At 43.6% G+C, this 25,818-nt stretch overlaps 1 protein-coding gene across 1 annotated transcript in view; it reads left to right on the top strand.

Annotated features, from left to right (window-relative positions):
* The window catches only part of rap1gap2a (RAP1 GTPase activating protein 2a), a 276,300-nt gene that overhangs the window by 186,353 nt on the left and 64,129 nt on the right, over positions 1–25,818 (top strand). The window contains exon 4 of the mRNA XM_048612744.1: positions 22,599–22,634. Coding sequence (XP_048468701.1) covers positions 22,599–22,634 — 36 coding nt within the window. The remainder of the gene's footprint in view (positions 1–22,598; positions 22,635–25,818) is intronic.

Raw genomic sequence — 25,818 nt, forward strand, 5'->3', positions numbered from 1 at the left:
ACTGTTGTTCTCCCAACTTTTGGACATCACCAAACCAATGATTTGGGCTCACCATCAATATCCAAAAATAACAGCAACCATAGATTGCATTTTGCCTATAAATTCTAGCTGACTCAAATGACCTCATTTTATGGCTGACTTTTTTTTAAGAACACAAATTGAAGCTCATCTTGTTTACAAGTACCCCATCCCTTTACATCTATCAATCCCTGTAACCCTCTTTAGCTCTGCAAGATTTCTGCATTCCTGCAAGCTTAGTCTCTTGCACGTACCTGATTTTAAATCTTATATCGCATTATACTCTCTATATCTAGTGTCCCCTATCAGATAAATATATAACACGTTTTATACTGAATAGGAGTCAGCCTTGGCTCAGCGCTAATACCATTAGTTATCTATTAGTAGGTTGTGGATTCAAGTCATACTTCAGAGAGTGGAGTAAATAACGTTGGCAGTGCAGTACTGAATTAATGCTGCATTGTTGGAGGTTCCACCTTTTCGAAGAGACGTTAAAGTGAGATTCTGTAGCTCCCTGAGGTAAATGCAAAGATCTAATGATATTTTTCAAAGAACAGCACAATCCAAATCAACATTTCTTCCACAGCTACCATCAATCAGATACTATTGACTAATTGTTCATCATTGTTAGTGGGACTGGGTGCTAAATCCCTGTTGCATTTCCTGCACTATGCCAACGATTACTTTCCTAAAGTACTTTGGCTGTGAAGCGTTTTGGGACATCCTTTCTTTATTCATTAACGGGATGTGGGCATCATTGGCTAGGCCAGTATTTATTGCCCATCCCCAATTGCCAAGACACAAAAGTCAACCGCATTGCTGTGGGCCTGGAGTCACATATAGGCCAGACCAGGTAAGGACAGCAGTTTCCTTCCCTGAAGGACATTAGTGAACCAGATGGGTTTTTTCCCCCAACAATCAGCAATTGATTCATGGTCATCATTACACTCTTAATTCCAGATACCTATTGATTTCAAATTCCACCATCTGCCGTAGCTGGATTCAAACCCAGGACCCCAGAACATTACCTGGATCTCTGGATTAGCAGTCTAGTGATAGTACCACTGGGCCATTGTCTCCCCTTTCATCATGAAATATAAATACAAGTTCTTTCAAATGTCTTCACTCTTTCATGGGATGTGAGCATCACTGGCAAAGCTAACAATTATTGACATCCCTACTGGCCCTTGAGAAAGCGAATTGTATTCCTCAGCAGCTGCAATCAATGCAGTACCGTGCTGTTGGGAAAGGAATTCCAGGATTTTGATCCCACAACATTGAAGTAACACCAATATGGTTCTAAGTTAGGCTAGTGTGTGACTTAGCAGGTTGTGGAGCTTCCATGTATCTGCTGCCCTTGACCTTCCAGGTGATAAAGGTCGCGAGTTTGGAAGGCTGTTGAATGAACCATGGTGATTTGCTGAAGTGCACACTGTAAATGATACACACTGCGGGCACTGTGCAGAGCTGAAGGAAGTGAATGTTGGGACGGTGGATAGGGTGCCGATCAAGCAGACTGCTTCGTCCTGGATGGTATTGATTAACTGAGGGACCAAAGTAAAGCTTTCTGGATACAACACACCACCCGTGGCATGGTGAATGTTGTGATTCTGGCACCCAAGTGTGACCACCTTTCTCACCTGCCAGGAGGACCTAAGGAGGAGATTAATTGGCCACTGCAGGGCCTTAATTAGTAGCAAGTCAAAAGGATCGACCCTGGAACTTCCCACTAGCTCTTTGTTGCTGAGGAGGTTGGAAGTAAGTGAGTATCTCTCCAGCATTATTATCTCTGTTTACCCTTCTCTCCACCTTCCATGTCACCTCCTTGTTGCAGCCTCCTCCTTCAAGCTGTCCCTCCACCCCTTCTTGAAGCCTCCTCCCTTCCCTACCTTTACAGACTTCTGCATTCCACACCTCACACCTTTTTCAGCCTTCTCCTTCCCAGCCCTTCCACCCTTTCATGTAGGCTCCTACTCTCATTCACCTTCATCCTTGGTAGCAGGAGGTATCCCCTGAACCCAACCAACAGAAGCCCCTAGACTTGGCTCCCAGTAACCCCAAAGGCCTGAATCCCAGCAGAAAAGCCTCCAAGGCCCAGATCCCCAAAACAATCCTTTGTAAGACCTGGTTCCTGGCAGCAATTCTCTCTAAGGCTCAACTCCCAGCGGCAATCCCTAAGGGCTATGCCCAGCAATCCATCTAAGGCATGGGGCCTGTCTTCAGTGTTGTCTAAGGCCCTGCACCTGGTGGCTATCCCTGAAATTACCCCAGCGACTCGCTCACTACAGCCACTTCGCCTCCCAGCTGCTCCACCAATCAGACTGATGACCCTGTCAGCAGGAAGTAGGGGAGAGGACCAGCCTTTCACAAGAGGATCAGAACAGGGCGAGACAGCATCTTGATGGAGAGGCTCTCTCTGATAGTGAGATGATCTTGCTCTGAGTGGTGATGGAGCAGGTAGTTTCCTCTGAGACTGGGTTCTCCTGAAGTTAATGGCCTCATTGAGTAGCACTGTATACAGCACATCTCCCAAATCCTGCTGTACACTTAGCATACTGTGTAAAGATACTAATGTGCCTATATTTAATAACTTTTTGTGTTCTTGAATCTTTCTTCAACCTTTTTGAATGACTAAATCACAGTGCATCCATAAGATATTAAATTGTACTTGTGATCCAAATAAAATATTCCAATATCTCATTTGGCTCTCAGTGGTTTCCTGGTGAATACCAGCTTAACTAAATGCTTGCTTTTACCGAGCTACACACTAATAAACAGTACAGGTACTTGTGTTTGAAAAATGTGTAAAGTTGTTCAACAAAATGAGACGCAGAGTGGACAGTAGGATCAGATGTTTTGAAATTCAGGAGCCAAAATTCTGCTCCAAAAAGGTTTTCAGTGAAAATTCTTGAGATTTCTTAAGTTAAAATAGCAGCGCAGGAGATCAGGGTTAAGAGTCCTGAGGAATTCATGTTTAATAAGCTGTTCCGTGATATCAAAGGCTAGTGAAAGTATCGGGCAGTCTTCACTGTAAACCAAACTGCCCCACAAGATCTGTCAAAATATTACTGTTGTAAAGTAACATGCTACCTGCTCCTTGCTGAGAGTTCTAGATAACCCATTGCCTTGTCTTGCATCAAATGATGTAAGCCTTTATATCCCCAGATCAAATTAAGAGATCAAACCCACTTCAACACCACCACCCTTAACTGATGTTATTTTTTGCTGTATCATGACTGGCCCTCTTCCTGTTTATTGCTCTCCCTTATTTTTCAGAAAGAACATATGTGTATTAATGACCTTTCACAACCTCAGGCCATCCTGAAGTGTGTTACAGTCAATGAATTACCTTTGAAGTGTAGTCACTGTCATAAGAAACATGGCAGCCAATCTATGCATAGAGAGTACCCACTAGAATATAATACTGTTCTCTGCTGACTGTGAGATGAATACTGGTGAAGACACCAGACAGAACTCCCTCTGCTGGGAACTTTTGCTATAGAACACATTATGTCCACCTGAGAGCAGACAGGGAGTCAACTCAGCATCTCAGCAGGACGGCATCTCTAGCAGTGCAGCACTCCCTCAGCCCTGCAGCACTGTCTCTGCACTGCAATGCTCTCTCCGCACTTCAGTGCTCCCCTGCATTGCAGCACTGTCTCTGCCCTGCAGCACTCCCTCTGCCCTGCAGCACTCTCTCTGCACTGCAATGCTCTCTCTGCACCGCAATGCTGTCTCTGCACCTTAGTGCTCCCTCTGCCCTGCAGCACTCTCTCTGCACTGCAGCGCTTCCTCTGCCCTGCAGCACTCTGTCTGCACTGCAGTGCTTCCTCTGCACCACAACGCTATCTCTGCACTTCAGTGCTCCCCCTGCACTGCAACATTCCCTCTGCACTGCAACATTCCCTCTGCCCTGCACTTATAGGGTCTCTGGAGCTGAAGCTGCTCATGAACTTTGCAAGGCCCACATTTAGTCCCTTCCTCCTTCAGTCTGGAGGATATGAGCTCTCCATGTGGGTCCAACTCTTTATGGCAAATCAATTTCAGTTTTGCTAAGGAGGGAACTAGTCAAAAGAGGGAGCAAGTGCTTTCAAATAACTCCTTGCATGGGTTTTGAATCTTAGCTATAGAATGGACTGCTTATATTGGTTAGGGTCAATGTTGCTTCATATTCAGATTAAAATCCAAACCAGTCAAAAAGATCTGCCAGACTAATTGGATGAGAAGTCCTGTCTTGGCAACACCTCTCTAAGCTTCTCCACCTCTCTATTTCTCTCTTCTTCATTAAGACACTCATAGAATCATTGAAATGTACAGCACGGAAACAGACCCTTCGGTCCAACTTGTCCATGCCAACCAGATATCCTTATATAAATCTAGTCCCATTTGCCAGCATTTGGCCCATATCCCTCTAAACCCTTCTTATTCATAAACCCATCCAGATGCCTTTTTCTTTAGAACCTATCTCTTTAATCAATTGTTTGGCCACCTGCCCTAAAAGCTCCCTGTATGACCCAATTCCAAATGTTGTCTATGAAGCACCATTGGATGTTAAAGATGCTGTACAGATCCAAGTCATTGTTTAATTTCTGGTGGCTCAAACCATTTATAACCAAGTATCTAGTGGACATGAGGAGCCAGCTGCTTGGGAAGGTGCTAGTGTATTGGTAATGTCCCTGAGTTAATAGCCTGGAGGCCCAGGTGAATGTTGTGAGGATATGGGTTCAAATCCCATCACAGCAGCTGGTGGAATTTAAGTTCAATTAATAATTGAAAACTATTCTTGGTGATAGTAGACATGAAACTATAATCAACTGTTGTAAAAGCTAATGCTCTTTAGGGAAGGAAGTCTACTATCTTTTAGTGTCACTCCAGATTCTCAGCAAAGCCATTGGCTCTTAACTGCCCTCTGAAGTAGTCTACCAGCCCTTTTTTTTCAGGGAGCAATTAGTAATAGACAACAAATGGTGGGCTTGATGGAGACACACGCATCCCAATGAAAGAATTTTAAAAAATGATGAAATCCGACAGTCTCAAGCAAGAAAAATGTAATGGGGCTGAAAATGCCACAGGGGTTTAGTGTGTGCTAAGCCTTTCAGAGATACAGCTTAGGAGAGCTTTAATAATATCTCATCCATGTTGCAACATTCTGATCCCCAGCGCTGACATTCCAGATTTTGACGAGCTCGGAATTTGTTTCTTTTTAAAGCATGCCTATAAGTGCAGTCTTAGAAACTACAAGTGTACACTTTAAAAGCCGCAAAGCATATTAAATTTTAAAAGGGCAAAATTCATCCAGTCTTCAAATCAACATCTTCTCTTGGTCAAATTGAAGTGATTTGTGATTCCACGGAAGGCAAACTATCTCTGCATTTACTGCCTTTCACACGCGTGTGACGAACACAAAATTTGAGGCTCACGGTGATTCGAGAGATTAGATCGGAGGTAATAAAGGTCATCCTGAGCAAGACATGTCAGCACTTTCTCTCCTAATTACTTAAAGCTTCTTCTCCAGTCACCCTTTTTAATTGTGGATGATTTAATCAGCACAGTGCACTTTAGTCTGGCTAACGTATCAGACAGGAGTGTGTTTTAGAACATGATAATGGAGCTGGAAAGTCGTCAATAAAAAGGTCCCTGTTTAATAATTGATTTCCTACAAGGTGCCAAGTGCCTTTCTTTCTCACTGCACACCTCACCTGCCCCACAAATTGTAGCACGGTTGTATTATGTTGATAAGTTGCAAAAGTGAGAGGATGGCACTCAAAGTCGAATACAAGGTGTGACTGACAGATTTTCTGTCTCTGATATTACACAACAGGTTCAGGTATGCCACGCTGAGGACAATATTAACAGACTTTACTTAAGGTACTCACCCTATGTCAGCCTTCAGCCTGAGGAAACAAAGCAATATCTGTTCAGTTAAAACTAATATCAGGAGAAAAAATAGCAGTTAGCTGGAATCATAGAAAACACGCTTGGGCACTGGGACCGGTTCTGGGGGAGGTGGGATCTGTACAAATTGGGTGGGTTACACCTGGGGGGGACTGGGACTGATGTCCTCGGGACAGTGTTTGCTAGAGCAGTTAGGGAAGGTTTAAACTAAAATGCCAGGGGGATGGGAACCTATGTAAAGAGTCAGAGAAGATGGCAGCGAGGACAAAAAACAAAAGCTAGAAAAGGGAATAAGAAAAGTAACAGACTCAGAAACAAGATTCAAACAGGGTTATTGAGAAAAATAAGGAGGAGACAAACACTGTTAAAAAGACAAGCTTAAAAGCTTTGTGCCTTAATGTGCAGAGCATCTGCAATAAAGTGGGTGAACTAATCGCACAGATAGATGTAAATGGGTATGATATATTTGGGATTACAGAGACATGGCTACAGGGTGACCAGGGATAGGAACTGAATGTCCCAGGGTATTCAGTATTTAGGAAGGACAGGCAGAAAGGAAAAGGTGGCGGAGCAGCATTGCTGGTTATAGAGGCAATTAGCACAACAGTGAGGAAGGATATTAGCTCTGACAATGTGGAGTCTGTATGGGTAGAGTTGAGAAATACCAAGGGGCAAAAAACATTTGTGGGTGTTATATGTAGACCCCCAAACTGCAGTGGTGATGTTGAGAATGGCATTAAACAGGAAATTAGAGATGCATGTGATAAAGGATTTTCGGTGATCATGGGTGATTTTAATCTGCACATAGATTGGGCAAATCAAATTAGCCACAATGCTGTAGAGGAGGAACTCTTGGAGTGTATATGGGATGGTTTTCTTGACCAATATTTGGAGGAACCAACTAGAGAGCAGGCCATCTTAGACTGCACATGCTGTATAGTGAGAAGGGAACCATTGCCAATCTAGCTGTGCATGACCCCTTGGGGAAGAGTGACCATAACATGATAGAATTTTTTTATCAAGATGGAGAGTGAGGTTGTTGATTTGGAGACTAGAGTCTTTAACCTTAATAAAGGAAACTGCGAGGATATGAGGCGTGAGTTGGCCTTGATAGATTGGGGAGAGTAACTTAAAAGATGACAGTAGATAGGCAGGGCAAACATTCAGGGAACACATTGGGGAATTGCAACAATTGTCTATTCCTCAGCAGGTCTGGCAGCATCTGTGAAGAAAAAATCAGAGTTAACGTTTTGGGTCCGGTGACCCTTCCTCAGAACTCAGTTCCTCAGTTGGGATTGATTAAGAAAGGGAAAATAGAGTACGAAAGTAAGCTTGCAGGGAACATAAAGACTGACGCTATGAGTTTCTATAGGTACATGAAGAGAAAGAGATTGGTAAAGACAAGTGTAGGTCCTCTACAGACAGAAACGGGGGAACGTATAATAGGGGACAAAAAAAATGGCTGAGGAACTGAATACATACTTTGGTTCTGTCTTCACAAAAGAGAATACAAATCAGAGACCAGAAATTTTGGAGAATGCGAGATTTAATGATAGGGAGGAACTGAGGGAGATCAATATTACTAGAGAAATGGTGCTGGGAAATTTGTTGGGATTGAAGGCGGATGAATCCCCAGGGCCTGATAATCTACATCCCAGAGTATTTAAAGAAGTAGCTGTAGAAATAGTAGATGCATTGATGGTCATCTTCCAGGTTTCTAAAGACTCTGGAACAGTCCCTGCAGATTGGAGGGTGGCTAATGTCACTCCAGTATTGAAAAAGGGAGGTAGAGAGAAAACAGGGAATTATAGACCGGTGAGCCTAACATCGGTGGTGGGGAAAATGCTTGAATCCATTGTCAAGGATTTTATAGCAGAGCATTTAGAAAGCAGTGGCAGGATCAGACAGAGTCAGCGTGGATTTATGAAGGGGAAATCATGCTCGACAAATCTGTTGGAATTCTATGAAAATGTAACTAGTAGGGTTGACAAGGGGTGGCCAGACGATGTAGTATATTCGGACTTGCAGAAAGCATTTGACAGAGTCCCACATAAGAGATTAATGTGAAAGATTAAAGCGCACTGGAAGTGTATTGAGATGGATAAGAAACTGATTGGCAGGGAGGAAACAAAGAGTAGGAGTTAATGGGTCCTTTTCAAATTGGCAGACAGTAACTAGTGGGGTGCCACAGGGATTGGTGCTGGGACCCCAGCTATTCACAATGTATATTAATAATTTGGATGAGGGAACAAAATGTAACATCTCCAAGTTTGCAGATGATACCATGTTGGGTGGGAGGATGAACTGTGACGAGGATGCAGAGATCCTTCAGCATGATCTCGACAGGTTGGGTGAGTGGGCAAATCAATGGCAGATGCAGTATAATTTGGATAAATGTGAGGTTATTCACTTTAGAAGCAAAAACAAGGCAGCAGATTACTACCTGAATGGCTGTAAATTGGGAGAGGGGAGTGTGCAGTGGGACCTGGGTGTCCTTGTGCACCTGTCGCTGAAGGTAAGCATGCAGGTACAGCAGGTGGTAAAGAAGGTAAATGGTATGTTGGCCTTCATTGCGAGGGGTCTCGAGTACAGGAGCACGGATGTGTTGTTGCAGTAATACAGGGCCTTGCTGAGGCCACACCTGGAATATTGTGTGCATTTTTGGTCTCTTTTTCTGAGGAAAGATGCTCTTGCTCTCAAGGGAGTGCAGCGAAGGTTTACCAGGCTGATTCCGGGGATGGCGGGTCTGATGTATGAGGAGAGATTGACTAGGTTGAGATTGTTTTCACTAGAGTTCAGATGAATGACGGGGGGGGAATCTCATAGAGACTTATAAAATTCTAACAGGACTGCACAGGGTAGATGCAGGGAGGATGTTCCTGATAGTGGGTGTCTCCAGAACCAGGGGTCACAGTCTGAGGATTCGGGGTAGACCATTTAGGATGGAGATGAGGAGACATTTCTTCACCCAAAGAGTGGTGAGCCTGTGGAATTCATTACCACAGGAAGTAGTTGATGCCAACACACTGAATGTATTCAAGAGGCAGCTAGATATAGTGCTTGGGGTGAATGGGATCAAAGGTTAAGGGGAGAAAGCAGGATTAGGCTATTGAGTTGGACGATCAGCTGTGATCGTGAAGAATGGCGGAGCAGGCTCAAAGGGCCGAATGACCTCCTCCTGCTCCTATCGTCTATGTTTCTATGTAAAATGTATCACACTGGAAAGGGCCATTCAGCATATTAGCTCCATGCTGGTCGCCAAGGAACTAAACAATTGAATCCCACCATACTGAACTTTGCTCACAGCTTTGCAAGCCACAGCTATACAGTTGGATATCCTACTACTTTTTAAATGTAGAGAGACTTTCTACAAAGATATGAAGGGTGATGCAGTCAGATTCTATGTATATTTTCAAAAGGCGTTTGAACAGGAATTTTAAAAGAATGTTCTTTCGGGGTTACAGGGAAATCATAGGCGTCTGGATTGAGCAGCTCCTTCAGACAGTCATCCCAGGCACAATGGCATGAATGGTGATTCGCTAATTGTATGATGCTGAGCCATTCCACAGGGGGATGGAGGTTTTTATATCTCACAAGTTTCACTCCACGTTAGTCAAAATAAACTGCAAGTGGTGTTAATGCAAAGCACAGAGAGGAATTAACTCCTCAACTTCGGAGCGTTTGCTGCCTTGATTACAAGTGTTAACTTGACACTGCTTTTTAACAACATAAACTACATCACGTGTTTAGCCAAGCGTTTTAACTTTTGTTATGAACACTGTTCTGTTTGGACCAGGCCATCCAACTTTTGAAGGATTTTGCAGGATGTAGAGAAGATGTTTCCACCAGCAGGAGAGAGTAGGACCCAATGACACAGTGAAGGGAAGACCTGTTAGGACTCAGATGAGGAGGAATTTCTTCAGCCAGAGGTTGCTGAATCTGTGGAACTCATTGCTGCAGAGAGCCGTGGAGGCCATTGAGTGTATTTAAGACAGAGATAGATAGGTCCTTGATTGATAAGAGTTATGGGGAGAAGGCAGGAGAACGAGGATGAGAAAGGATGGTCATCTTCACCTCGAACAAGAAAGGCAATCCCTTCCCATTTAATCCATTTAAGCATCTGACCCAGATGATGTATATTGCAGCGAATTACTAGAGCTGTGACTGTGATGTGAAGGAAAGCGGGTCAGCTTAACATCTGTTAACATTCGGCACATGCACAGACCTGTCTGTTGTTATTCAATAGGTTGTGGTTTGATTTTCAAAGCTCTGTTAATGGTCTGTGTTGGAATTTACTTACCCTGAGATACCTCCTGCCTCCACCTAATAGCCAAGATCCTATGTGTCAACCGCACGGTGGCTGTTGGATTGAGGCCAAGGAGGAGAAAAAGAATGCAGATGTGCAGCTCCAGCCTCTGCTTCCTGTCCAACCTGTTCCAAAATAATGTTGCAGTTCTACTTTGCCAGAGAGTGGCAGCAGTGAAAATCAAGGCCTACCAGTATCTTCAGGGAAAGAAGTGGACACAGGGCTAGGGGAGGGTCGGATGTGCCACTTGTGTGCCTCCTGGCTTTGCCCTTCCATGCCACAGCTTAAACCAACAGGACAGAGTGAAGTCTTAGTTTTTGCACTGAGGTTGGACTTACTCAAAAATGTTTTCCATGCTGAAGAATGTGGTGAGTACCTGAACTGTGTGTTAGTGCTTGGGTTGTTCACAGGACCTAATGCAGGACCTGCAGTGCATTTGTATAATTAATTGTTTCTGGAGCAAAGTGAGGTCTCCTCCTCTCATTTTGGGATTGGAACTGTTAGGTCTCATGCAAAGAAACAATAACAAACTAGATTTCACTTCAGAGAACATGGCATGCAGTGCCATCTGTGCTGCCAGTTGGCACCGGGTCGCCTGCTTTGGTTTGATCGGAATGGTCACGCTGCCAACTTCAAAGAGGAGCATATTACCAGGTCACTGCGTGGGATTTTCAGGGACTCCAGCAACTGGAATTCTGCCTCTCTGGCACCTCCATCCCTCGCACCTTCACCGTGCTCCACCACTTCCAAAGTGTCAGGGACCCGAGCAGCCTGTCACCCAGAATGGCAGCTCGTCTCGCCAAATTGAATCTTTCCATCCTTTACATTGTTGGTACTGGGCACAGGATTCATTCCTGTTCTACTGCTGTGAGTAACACTGGCAGGACAACCTGAGGCATAAAAATACTACTTAGCAGCACTAATGCACAGCGCTGCATATAATAATTCCTGTTGGCAGTTGTTCCCCAGCGCTGTGCCAGCAGTACCAGCTGTAACACCGTTCTTTTGCAAAGCAACAGTTAGCACCCAGCTGTTGATTCTGCTTTTAAATACTGCCAGTGATAGAAGAGGTGAGCTTGAGGAGTGTAGCCTAACGCAGGGGATTGCAGCCCGTCACAAGTGCTTCGGAAACATATGAAATAGGAGCGGAAGAAGGCCATTCTGCCCCTCGAGTCTGCACCATCCATCAGTAAGATGGTGGCGGGGAGAGAATAGTTTGTGTCATTGTGTCAAGGGGCTCTGCTTTTCGCTGTGGATAACGTCTGGAGTAAACGGTGACACACACAGTGTTGCCAGCATATTTTCTCACCCAGCCCCGGCTTTAGGGCTCATGCACGTCAGATCTGCTGCTCACCACTCCCACCTAAAAACTCAGTGTTAACTGTAATTTATTTGGGTCTTTAATTGTATCTACATGGTAAGCATTCCCTGGGGATTCACTTTTGCTTCTATATATATAGGTGCAGGCTGAACTGGGTTGGCTGAGTATTAGAGGTTCATATGGTAGTCTTTGTAAATAAAACATTGTAAGTGTGTAAAGGCTCCAGTTCTATCTTTCTCAACCTGCCTAATTTGGAATGTAACAATCAGGCTCCTTGTTCTTTTTAGAATCAAGAAGTTTTTTGCTGAGAGTGGAAGAAGCTAAATGTTTGCGTCCAGTTGAGTCAGATGTGGGTGAGAAGTGGCGTTGACACTTGGGGTTTCTGTAAATAAGATTCAGTGGAGAATCAGGCATCCTGTTGTATCTAGACATAAGGGCTTTGATTCTGCTATCGGGGTAAATGAGAGATGTGGCATTGAAATAGCGACCTGTTTCATCTCAGTGCTATTACCAAATTAACATCGCTATTATGGACAGTATACAGTAAATAGCAAGACCCTTAGGAGCATTCAGATATTCAAAGAGATCTTGTGGTGCAAGTCCATAGTTCCCTGAAAGTGGCAACGCAAGTGGATAAGGTGGTAATGAAAGCATGCAGTATCCTTGCCTTCATCGGTGAGGGCATTGACTATAAAAGCTGGCAAGTTGCATTGCTTTGGTTAGGCCACATTTGGAATATTGTGCGCAGTTCTGGTTGCCACACTGTAGGAAGGATGTGGATGCTTTGGAGAGAGTGCAAAAGAGGTTTGCCAGGGGTTGCCTGGATTGGAATGTATTAGCTATAAGGAGAGGTTGGATAAACTTGGATCGTTTTTGCTAGAGCTGAGGTGTGATCTAATAGAAGTATATAAAATTATGAGAGGCATGGGTAGGAGAGTCTTTTTCCCAGTGTAAAAATGTCAAATACTAGGGGCATATGTTTAAAGTGAGAGGGGGAAAGTTTAAAGGAAATGTTTGGGGCAAGTTTTTTACGGAGAGGGTGGTAGGTGCCTGAAATGCGCTGCCAGGGAAGGGGGTAGAAGCAGATACAATAGCAACATTTAAGAGGCAATTAAACAGACACATGAACAGGCAGGGAATAGAGGGCATGGACCATGTGCAGGAAGATGGGATTAGTTTAGAATGGTGATGTGGTCGACACAGACTTGGAGGGCCAAACGGCCTGTTCCGGTGTTGTACTGTTCCGTTGTCAATGCCTGTGAACATTGAAATTAAGAGCTTGGAAATTGAACAGCTATAGGTGATCCATTCTTGAAAATCAGACTAGATAATGAAGGCAGTAATCTATCCTGAAGCTTTTCCATCACCACATGCAAAACATTAAAGAAGGAACTTATCGAACTGCCTAATGCACAATTCTTCATTCAGTCCATCTAGTAACATTGATTTTTACATTTCATGTTCCAATTTGATATGAAACGTCAGTTGAATCATCCTCCATTTTCCATGTGGGTGTCCTGAACTGCATCTTCTCAATAGCTATGCACCAGGAAATGCTTGGTATTGTGTTAACAAATAACTAACACCTGTGGAGTATGTGAACCAGAGGGACCAATACCTTGTGTTTAAATAAGACCTCATCACGTGACTCTGAAATGTGCCAAACATTGTTTGAGCAGTGGGCTGTTGTCAAGCGCATTCAATGTGTTTTTTTTTCTTTATTCATTCGCGGGATGAGGGCATCGCTGGCCAGGCAACATTTATTGCCCATTCCTAATTGCCCGGAGGGCAGTTAAGAGTCAACCACATTACTGTGGGTCTGGAGTCACATGTAGGCCAGACCAGGTAAGGATGCAGATTTCCTCCCCTAAAGGACATTAGTGAACCAGATGGGTTTTTCCAACAACCAGCAATGGATTCATGGTCATCATTAGATTCTTAATTCCAAATATTTTATTGAATTCAAATTCCACCATCTGCTGTGGTGGGATTCAAACCCAGGTCCCCAGAACATTATCTGGGTCTCTGGATTAACAGTCCAGCGATAATACCACTAGGCCATTGCCTCCCCAGTGTTGCAATGTTGGAAGCACAGCGGCCATTCCAAGTGCAGACCCCCTTGATTACAGGAAGCTGATTAGCCATAACTCCAGGGCCAACAGGTTCCTCGGAGCTGCTCCTGTTCTGCTGCTATTGTGCCTGCTCTTCCAGAAGCTCGAATGACATTCCCAGTCCAGGAGAACATTCAAGTAGGAATGTTTGATGTGACCGTTAATACCACTACGAACAAGTCATCAGATTAACGCTTCCTCACTTAGAACAGATCATCAGATTACCTTACCCTGGTAACTTAGGGTGACCAGACATCCCATACTGTTCAGCTAAGTATCCTGGTGTCCCAACAGTTTTGTGGAAAATTCCCAAACTGTTTAGGTTTCCAGCTCTCCTGAAGAGCCCCCCCCCAACCCCCCTTAAACCTGCTCCTTGTGTTCAAACAAGGAGCACCTCATTATCTTCTGGGTTTTTTTATTCCTCAAAAATATACTTCATTCATAACATTTATTTTTTAAAAATTACAAAACATGAGTATTACAGAATTTGCAATAAAATTCAACTTGTCTCCATACAGCATGTTCCACCCAATATGATTGCAATAGTCTTAATATTTACATTGTGCATTTCACATTAGGTATACGGCCATAGGGTAAAACATTTCAAATTGGAAATTACCAAGAGTGCAATAAAAGTAAACTTTCTCGACACACCATGTTTCACTCTGAGGTACGTCATTACATTTTCAATACTCTTGACATTCCAGGTCTTTCAAAAGGCCAAGTCTGGGAAATGTGAGACTTATGTTGCAATTTAATGCTCATGTGCTCTCCTTCCTGCTCACCCAGTCTAGTCCTGACCGTCCACTTGATCACACTGCACTGATAAATCTGATTCACTGGAAAAGTTTCTGTCCGCTGGCTGCATAGCAACAAAGTGCAAACTACCAAATGGGTAAGGCTAAGTCAATTTCACTCAATACTTTCACAATAGGCTACAGCTTGGGCTCTTCCTATTGGATGCACATCAGCCTTTTAACAGGAACTGTGAACACTTGTGCACTTGATAGCCTGTCAGACTGAGAAGGAAGAAGTTGTTATCACTGGATTTGAATTTCCGTCACTTAACGCAGTAAATCTTGACAAGAAGAAATCACTCATACGGCAGGAAAACTGAGACCAGGTCCAATTTTGAACAGTTCCAAGGTACTTTTTTCTCCCCTCTAGAATAGTGAGTAAGCTTTTGGGAAACTTAACTCCATTTCATGTATTAGCTAAGGGTTCTGCTGGAAACTTGAGACAAGTTCTGGTGGAAATTCCAAACTTACAGTCTAAAGGTATTTTTTTAAGAAGATGCTGTAAAAGTAAGACATTCACTGGTGGGAATGGAAGGGGTGTGCAGTCATTTGTCAGTCTTAAAAAGTGCTGGAAGTCAACACAATGATAATCCAGGCAAAATAATCATATCTGTGAAGTTAAACTATCAATTTGTGTCAAGCTAGTAAGAATGAATATTATGTTTTGAAAGAGAGAATTATTTTGCTGTGGTATTGGGAGGATGTGCAGACAATAAAGCAGTTCTCATGGGTTGCTGGCTCTAGCTGATCATATTCCAGGAGATGACATCACACGAAGGCAAATGAAATGTTGATATTTAATACAAGGGGAATGGAATGTAAAAGTAGGGATGTTTTGCTAAAATTGTATAGATTGTTGGTAAAACCACGTCTGGAGAACTGTGTACACTTTGGTCTCCTTCATCAAGATGGATATAAATGTGTTAGATGCGGGTCAGGGATGGTGCAGTCAGCTGATAACTGGGATTGGGCACACGGCATGAGGGGGAATTATGAAAGAAAGTTGAACAGGCTGAGCCAGCATCCAATGGATTTTAAAAGAATGAAAGGTGATCTCACAGAGATGCCTTATTTCAGATCCTGAGCGGTCTTGACAAAGTGGTGGCTGAAAGAATGTTTCTCCTGACAGGAGCCAGGGACCATAGTTTAAAAATAAGGAGTCTCCCGTTTAAGGTGGAGATTAGATTTCTTTTTCTCTGAGAGGATTGTGAAGTTTTGGAATTGTCTTCCCCAGCAGAGGTGGTGGGGTTGGGGTATGGTGGGGGTGTGGGGGAGGGGGGATGTCATTGGATTTTCTTATAGGCAGAAGTAGATTGATTTATGACTAACAAGGGAGTCAAAGGTTATCTGGGGTAGGTGGAAATCCAGAGGTGAAGCTACAGTCAGATCTGCAATGATTTTATTGAATGGCGGAGCAGGCTTGAGGGGCTGAATGGCCTAGCCATGTTCCCAATTCATATTTTCACATGATTCATTGTTCGTAGGCACCTTCATCTTGCCTCTCCCCCCAGACTTCTGCCATTGGTCAACTGTTATGTCAGTCATTATGGAGCCAAGCTTCTCCAAGTCTGTCAGTGTATCCCAGTTTTGACTTGTGCAAGTCTGATCACCCTAAATCAGTACTGCACTGGAGTATGAACTTTGCTTAAATGCTCAGACCTTAGTGCAGGACTTGAGTCTACAACCTTTTGGTTGCAGGTGAAGAATGTATTATCGAAGTCTCTGGCAAGGAAGAGATGCAATAACCAGGCCAAACAACAGAGCAATAAATATAACTATATATAATATAAATATATATATAAATATATAACATACATTTATATAATAAATATAAATATAATGATTAAGAATCTTCAATTGCAAACAAACTGTTTATTAATCCCAGTGAATCAAACTTCCAAAAATATCTGAGTATTTTTAGCAACCATGGACTGATAAGTAGACATGGAATGTAATGGCTACTCTGCTGTAACCATTTATCGGAACAGTCATTTATTATTTACTTATCTCATTATCAATCCCTTGTACATCATCCTTTACATAGTCAATCTCTCCTGCTTTCCATTGTACCCTTTTATTCCCTACCTGTCTATTCTCCCTTTTCCTGCCTCTGCACTGACTTGGAAAGTGTTCATCTCCAACCTTTTTCCAATTCTGGCAGTAACAGTACTGAAATGGTAACTCAGTTTCTCTCTCCACAGATGCTGGCTGACGTCCTGAGTTTCTCCAGCTTTTTGTATTCTTATTCCAGGTTTCCAGCATCTGCAGTGTTTTGCCAATGTCAGAGTTGTTGTGTATCAGTCAAAACACAACTGTTGACTCTCCATTACACATTAAATTATTTTCTTGCAAAACTGAGGTAGCAACAAATTGTTTTGCTGAACAGTTGCTCAATTGTGCAAACATAATCTGCACAAGCCGCTAAGAGAAGCCAGAGGAAGATACTCCAGCAATTTTGGCCTTTAATTTTAACTGGAATGTTCCCGATGTTAAATCTGATCACAGAGTGCTTGATGTCATAATTGAGTACTAATCTTAGTTTGAAGGACAATGATGGTACCAGCCATTTTGCAAATCTCACCAGTCATCCCCATGACTCACATAGCAACATGCCACTAATGCCCGAATCATCCCTCGTTTCTAATGAAAAGCTCTTCTTTATTTCTAAACAGCCCAGTTTGCAATAAAATTCCTGTGCCCCCTTGTGTGTGAGAGGAGATGGTTCCTCTGTTTTGAGGCATCATCATTTCAAAAACACACCAATCAGCTCACCTTTCTGGGGGGTGGTAGAGGAACAGTTATGTACCACAGCTGGGTAAGAAATCTGGAGGCCAAGGCTGATCTTCTGGAGATTGAATGCTACAGGGTGTGCAATGCGTGGGAACAGTGGGGAATGTGCGTGTGAGCTAAAAGCTGTTCGGGACCTCACTAGCTCTGTGGCCCCAACAGCACTAGTAGGGTATAGTGGTTATCGCTGGGACTGCAGTCAGCTCCAAGAAAGAAGAGAGATGCCTTCAGGACACAGGTTAGCTCAGAGGTTTTATGCACGGCCTGGCTGGGAGACCCCTATCAAGTGGGCAGGGGAAGGGCATGGGGTGGTAATGGAAAGCAAGGTTAGGGAGACCAGAAATGGAGAACTACCTGAGAACTTTGAATGAAGGGGTGCCATCTTAGGGGGGGCTGGCCCTGGTGGACACAGTGGATCTTTTAAAATCCATTCATAGGATCTGGGCATTACTAGCTAGGCCATCACTTATTTCTCATCCCCAGTTGCCCAGAGGGCAGTTGAGACTCAGCCACATTGCTGTGCATCTAGAGTCACATATAGGCCAGACTGGGCAAGGATGGCAGTTTCCTTCCTTAAAACAAAATGGGTTTTTTTCCTGGCAATCAACCACAGTTTCCTGGTCATCCTTAGACTCTTAATTCCAGATTTTTTAAAAATTGAATTCAAATTCCATCATCTTCAATCATGAAGGGATTCGAGCACAGGTCCCCAGGACATTACCCAGCTAGTCCGGATTAATAGTTTAGCAATAATACCACCAGTCCATCGCGCCTACTTCCCCCAAATGGACCCCCCAAAAAAGGTACCCCATTGTTACCCAGCAGCCTGAGCAGATTGAAAAACTGTGGCAGAGACGAATGAGGCCCTTCAGTTAATTGTCCATTTAAAGGCTTCAATCAGCCTAAGGGAGCCAGGCTGCCTCTTACCTTTCCCGCCCCCTGGAATAGCGGAGACAGGTTGAAGATGGATGGGGGGAAAATGGCCGTCTGACAAGTCACCTTCAAATACACCAGTGTGGGACTGTAAAATTCATCTCATTGTGTTCAAATCCCACCAAAGCAACAGGTCAACTTACAATATAATTAATTAGTCTGCAGTTAAACAAAAACTATTCGTAATGGTGACTGAAGCTATTGGATAATTATAAAAGCTCACGCAGTTCACATAATGCCCTTCAGGGAAGGAAATCTGGCATCACGACCTGGTGTGAGTCAGGCCCAGAGCAGTGTGGTCAACGTTTCACTGCCCACTGAAATGGCCTAGTGAGCCACTCATTAAGAGCTCAATGTTCTGAAGGGTGAGGAAAATCTGCTGCCTTTGCCAATGACGCTTATATCCCAAGAAATTATAAAGAAAAACCTTCTAGGAACACAAATCAATCATATGCAGTAATTAAAACAGAAACTGCTGGAAAATATCAATGCGTCAGTAGGTCATTTAGAAGAGTGAGAGGCGACCTTATTGGAACATGCAAGATTCTCAGGAAACTCGAAATGGTACGCGTGGGAAGGTTGTTCCCTGTAGGACGAAACGGCATCGTCTCAGAATAAGTGGTCACACATTTAAGATTGTGATGAGGTGTAATTTCTTCTCACCAAAGGTAGTGAATCTATGGAATTCTTTATCGCAGAGGGTTGTTGAGGCTAGGTCATTAAATACATTCAGCAATCATAGACAGATTTTTATTCAATAAGGAAATCAGGGGTTACAGGTGAAAGTGGAGTTGAGAATTATCAGATCAGCCATGATCTTATTGAATAATGGAGCAGAATCGATGGGCTGAATGGCCTACTCCTGCTCATGCATTTTATGGTCTTATGGTCAGGCAGCATCTGTGAAGAGAAAACAAAGTTAATGTCCAATATGACTCTAACTGATCTGGCCTACATGTGACTTCAGACACACAGCAATGTGATTGACTCTTAAACTGCCCTCTGACCAATTAGGGATGGGAAATAAATGCTGGTGTGGCCATCCCGTGAATGATTTTTTAAAAAAATCCCATGCCCAATTTTTGACTTGAAATGTTAACTCTGTTTCTGTCCCCACAGATGCAGCCAAGTTTCTCCTGCACTCTGTCTTTATTTCAGATCTCCAGTAACTGTAGTATGATGCTGTCCTTCAAGTGCAAGCAGTCTGCTCTCAATAATTTAACCTTTTAAGCCATCCTGTAATTGAAATGAATCTACCCTGCTTCCCATCCAACATGTTTCCTGAGCTCTAGGGTTTAAAACTGAATGCAAAACTTCAGGTGGGATTTGACCAGGACTGTGTGCAATTGAGGCATCTCACCCTCCCTTGTGAATTCCTACCCTCTTGTGGTGAGAGCAATCATTTTATTAATGGATTTGAAGTGACCAAAGAGATTAGTTTCCTCGTGCAAGTGTCCAGAACAAGGGGACAGGACAATCAGAGCTAGGCCGATCATGGGTGAAATCAGGAGCACTTGCTCACATGAAGGGTAGGAAATATGTAACTATCATCCTGCCCCCTCCAAAAAACCAAACACCAGGGGTTGATTGAGAGATTCAGAACGAAGATGAGTGGAATCTTGTTAGGCAAGGGCATCAAATGTTACAAAATGAAGATGGATAAAAGAAGTTAAGAGACAGGTCGGCCATGATCCAATAACAGGATTGGTTGGAGGGAGTGAATGTTTTGTGACTGCCCTTTGTACCCGTGCACTAACGTTTCATGGTTTGTGCACCTAGACGCCAAAATCCTTCAGTCCCTCCACAATTCCTCATCAGCATTTGGGGAAGCAATCACCGAGTCGTATTACCGCTGGACTGTTAATCCAGAGACCAGGTAATGTTCTGGAGACCTGGGTTCGAATCCTGCCATGGCAGACGGTGGAATTTGAATTCAGTGAATATCTAGAATTAAGAGTCTAATGATAACCATGAACCCATTGTTGATTGCCAGAAAAACCTATCTGGTTCACTACTGTCCCTTAGGGAAGGAAACTGCCATCCTTAACTGGTCTAGCCTACATGTGACTCCAGACCCACAGCAATGTGGTTGACTGTTAACTGCCCTCTGGGCAATTAGGGATGGGCAATAAATGCTGCCTAGCCAGTGATGCCCTCATCCCATGAATGAATGAAGGAAAAAAACATTTTGAACATTCCCTGATTAATCTTTCAAAGTGGATGACCCCACCATGAAATCCAAGGATCAGATTTCCCTACAGTGACTGCTCCAACACTTTGAAGTATCTCTTCAAAGGGAAACAGTTCACCTAGATAAAAACATTGCAAACCTGTCGCTTTGAAAACGTTGTTCTACACAACGTGGAGCTCAGTGGGAGTCACTGAAGATTCCTGACTATCTCCTGTGCTCACAAACATTGCTAATGGGCACTCCAATTACAGTACCATCACTCACTATCATTACTTACTTTTCTCTATGTAAGTTTCACAAAAATCTGGAAAGTTTTCACCAAAAGATTCTTGATGCTGAGTCAATTAAATATGTTTATGACTGAGATCAATCCATTTTTGTGAGGAGAAAATATAAAGGTACATCAGGTAAATGGAGTTAAAGTATACAGCGATCCTGATCTCATGGAAAGTTACTGCAGGCTCAAGGCCTGCTATCCATCCTATGTTCATAGTTACTTTGCAAAATCATTGCTTTACGAATAAATTATTTAAAAGTTCCAATCATAATTTTCCCTAAACACCGCTATTAATGGAGTAGGCCCGACTCCATCAAAATTGCTGGGGTTTGGGGGGCAGAGGGTGGGATTTGAATGGGCATTGAATGAAAAGAACAATGGGTGACAGTGCTGTGAGATGGTGAGCTATCCTCACTCTCATCCTATGCCAACGGAAATTGCCGGAAACTAGAATGGAGGGGTGGGAATATGCCAGAATTGCTGGTGTCGCCCAGGGCCCAGAATGGGATGATTCACCAGGGAGCTAACACACAGAGATTGAGTTTCCATGGAGCTCCCACTGCTGATTAGACTGAGGATCACAGCCAAGAGCAGGCTCTCTGACTGACTGGGAGCAGCATTAGGATCAATGATTCCTGCCCCTTGCACCTGGTTTCACTCACCATTTTTCAAATGCCTCCTGACAGGGCCCAAATCCATGGAATCTGCACTGTAATCTCTGCTGACCTCCACCCCATCACAGGGCCCTCTCTTCTGTTCCATCCCTCAACCTTTCATTGACGGACTTGCTAAAAGTCTGATAAATCTTGAATATCGTAGAATCATAGAAACCCTACAGTGTAAAAACAGGCCATTTGGCCCAACAAGTCCACACGACCCCTCCAAACAGCATCCCACCCGGAGCCATTCCCCTACCCTGTCCCTGTAATCCGACATTTCCCATGTCTAATCCACCCAACCTACACGCCCCTGGACACTATGGGCAATTCAACATGGCCAATCCACCTACTCTGCACATCCCTGGACTGTGGGAGGAAAATACAGTACTTGAAGGAAGCCCATGCGGACACGGGGAGAATATGCAAACCCTAATCCCTGGCGCAGTGAGCCCCCATGCCACCCAATAATAACTGGAAGTCCAATACCAAGCAGTTTGCTTCCCAGCTTTACTGGGGCTTTTCCCTTCCTTTTCTTTTTAACCCTCTCTAGGGGGCATTTGTGGAAGGTTTACCAATCACATGTAACAGTGGGATGAGACTTCTATCTGACAGTTTCCCAAAACCCAATCCATTTCTCTGGTTTAAGGATTGTAGAGCTCTTTGTTTTCGACAGGAAAGTCATTGAGCTGAAACATTAGCTCTTTGTCTCACTCTGCACATGCTGCAGAGTTTTGTGGGTTTTTTAAAAATACAAGTTTTGAGTATCCCCAATATTGTGTCTTTGTAATGACTCATGGATGACCAGAGAACATGTAGACAGTTGAGCAGCATGGACAGCCTTAGTCCTGGGCTGCAGCCTTAGTGCAGATATTAGACACACACAAGTGGGCATCTACTCTCTCTGTTGAAGTTATAAAGAAAGCTTGACACATCAGAAGATGAAGAACAGCACTACCCTTGCTGGGATAGGTTTTTTCTTTATTCATTCATGGGATGAGGGCGTTGCTGGCCAGGCAGCATTTATTGCCCATCCCTAATTGCCCAGAGGGCAGTTAAGAGTCCACCACATTGCTGTGGGTGTGGAGTCACATGTAGTCCAGACTGGGTAAGGATGGCAGTTTCCTTCCCTAAAGGGCATTAGTGAACCATTTGGGTTTTTCCAACACTTGGCAATGGATTCACGGTCATCATTAGATTTTAATTTAGATTTTTTTTTATTCAATATTTTCAATTCAGTTCAAGTATGGATAACCATACTTTGAAGCTGGCATCTATTAATTGTTCTTTTCTTCTTTCCCAACAGTCTGCAGAATTCTTTGAAATGCTGGATAAGATGCAGGTAGGTGATTCTTTGTACTAAAGACCCACTACTACCGGGCAAAATGGCATATCTTACCAGGGAGTGTCATAATTGCAATAAGATTTAACTAATGTGATTAGAGCAGACCAATAAATTAGCCAATCAAATACTGAAAAAAGGTTGATCTGTGTGGCACAAACTGTAAAGAAGTAGGTTTGTCCAGGAGGTCCCATGTTTAAGTCTCGCTGCTCCCGAGGTGCTTAATAATACAGAATCCTCACATCCCTGAACAGGCCATTTAGAACATACGGAGAAACAGGTTTCGATTCTTCAGATAGGTCGACGCTGACGGACATGTGAAACGCACCAAACCTGGGCACTGTTGTCATGGTAACAGGCCATATTTTAGGTCATATGATAAAAAGGACAAAATGTAAGTCTGGATCTTGAAGGTGCAATGCGGGGCTAATCCCTGGCGGCTCAGATAACAGCAACTTGTGTGTATGCAGTGCATTTAACATCATAAAACATCCGAGGTGGTTTGCCAGGGACATTGTAAAATGAAACGTGACACTGAGCCACGTAAGGAGGTACTTGATTGGATGATGAAAAGTTTGGTCAGAGAGGTGTGCCTTAAAGACTATCTTTAAAGTGAAGGAGAAAGGCAGGAAGCAAGAGAATCCTAGAATTCCTACAGTGTGGAAGCAGGCCATTCAGCCCATTGAGTCCACACCGACCATCCAAAGACTCCACCCAATCCCTATAACCCTGATTTCCCATGGCAACCCACTACCCTGCAGAACTTTGGACTATGGAAGGAGACCGGAGCACCCGGAGGAAAGCCATGTAGATACAGGGAGAATGGTGCAGATTCCACTACAGACAGTAGTCCAGGCTGGAACTGAACCCAAGTCCCTGGCGCTGTGCGGTAGCAGTGCTAACCGCTGAGCCACTGTGCCACCATGTTACAAAGAACCCAGGAGAAAGTTTACCCTGAAATGAACCCTTTCTTGCACGGAGTACACTACATTACCCTTTTGCTTCTTTCAAATTTGCACTTAGTCAAGACTTCACTCCTGCTTATAAAGCCTCTCCCATACGCTTTCCAACAATTTAAATCCTCTGCTGATAAATACTACAAAAATAATCTGAAGGGCCCAAGGCCATTGTGTTCTATTTTATCCTTTTTGGCTGAAATTGTCTTAAATGATCCTTTTCAGTCATTACCAAACCCTCAACAAAATAATCTGGACTGGAGTGTTAATATGAAACCCAAGCTATACTCTTAGTGAACAAATACACCTATGCACATTGGTAAATGGACGGACACAGATAAGCACTCTGATACAAAGGCACACAAACACATCCAGAAACGTGTACAAACACCACGAAATAGGTGGTTCATGTACAGAGATGCAAATGTATACAAAGACACACAGAGACAACCAAACCTAAACAGATATAAATGTTCACAAATGCATTTAAATATACCACATACAGATTTCACACAGACATATGCTCTTGAGCACTGAATACTATGCAACAGCTATAACCCTTATTCTATTCTTTTTTGCTTCCTCTTGGTATCTGCTCAGAGGGTTGGTTCGCCCGAATGACTCCCCAGCTGAGATCAGTGAGCTGACCACACACCAAGAGTGGGAGTGGGGCCAGAGCTCCCAAGTGTGTCAGGTTAATTAACACATCAGCTAACAGAGTTAGTCAGTGACGCCCATGAGGAGCTGCTGTTTCAGTTTTCATCAAAGAAATACGAGAGGAATTTGTTGTCTTTTCATTTGCAATGTATTTTTCACAGCGTACTGATAAATTCAGGTCACTGCACCTGATAATAGCCAAGGAGATAGCAAGAACTGCAGATGCTAGAGTCAGAAACAACGCAGTGTGGAGCTGGAGGAGCAAAGCAGGCCAGGCGGCAGGAATCCGAAATGTCAACTTTCCTGCTCCTCTGTTACTGCCTGGCCTGCTGTGTTCCTCCAGCTCCACACTGAATAGCCACGGAGACACATTTCACTTGTGTGTGGGTTCCTTCAAACTGAAATGAAGCAGTAAGATGGCCATTTTCTCGTATTACTACTCTTGTCCAGTAAACATATGAAGATTTTTGCATTACTGCAACTATTTACAGGTTACATGAATATAACCAACATTCATGTTACAGTTGTATAGGACTTTGGTTCGACCACATTTGGAATACTGCGTACAGTTCTGGTCGCCACATTACCAAAAGGGTGTGGATGCTTTGGAGAGGGTGCAGAGGAGGTTCACCAGGATGTTGCCTGGTATGGAGGGCACGAGCTATGAGGACAGGTTGAGTAGATTAGGATTATTTACATTAGAAAGATGGAGGTTGAGGGGGGACCTGACTGAGGTCTACAAAATCATGAGAGGTATAGAGAGGGTGGACAGCAAGAAGCTTTTTCCCAGAGTGGGGGACTCAATTACTAGGGGGTCACGATTTCAAGGTGAGAGGGGAAAAGTTTAAGGGAGATATGCGTGGAAAGTTCTTTACGCAGAGGGTGGTGGGTGCCTGGAACACGTTGCCAGCGGAGGTGGGAGAGGTGGGCACGACAGCGTCATTTAAGATGTATCTAGACAGATACATGAATGGGCAGGGAGCAGAGGGATACAGATCCTTGGAAAATAGGCTACAGGTTTAGATAGAGGATCTGGATCGGCGTAGGCTTGGAGGGCTGAAGGGCCTGTTCCTGTGCTGTAATTTTCTTTGTTCTTTGTTCTTTGTTCTTTATTGCTAAACAGACTGTTAGCAGAGCACACAAATCTGTCCTCTACAAACGCCTTCCTTACTCTGATCAAGTCCCCACAATGTCAGCACGATCAGAAGGGTTTACCACACTTCATCAGGTATTAACCCTTTCAGAACCATACACTGTACCTCAGCTTCCAAAGTGTTGCTGTTCCTTTTAAGATGTACAAGTAACACATATTCAGCAGTCCCACAGATGGCAAAATCAAACAGACAGCTAACACTTCCCCCGCCTACTGCCTATCCTGTTTGCTTGTAATCAGTTAATAAGCAATAATCTCCTGGAGAGAGTGCACAGTGAGGGAAGGTACTTCTCACAGTTTATCCATTTTAACAGAATTTTAGAACAGTTGGGGACACAGAAAAGTGTTCTGCATGAGCTTTGAGACAATTTCTACAGTTTTACATTCAGGAGATTAAACCCCATAGCAGTGCAAAGCA

Source organism: Rhincodon typus, chromosome 26 (assembly GCF_021869965.1).
Source record: "Rhincodon typus isolate 14 chromosome 26, sRhiTyp1.1, whole genome shotgun sequence".
NCBI classification, from domain to species: Eukaryota; Metazoa; Chordata; class Chondrichthyes; order Orectolobiformes; family Rhincodontidae; genus Rhincodon; species Rhincodon typus.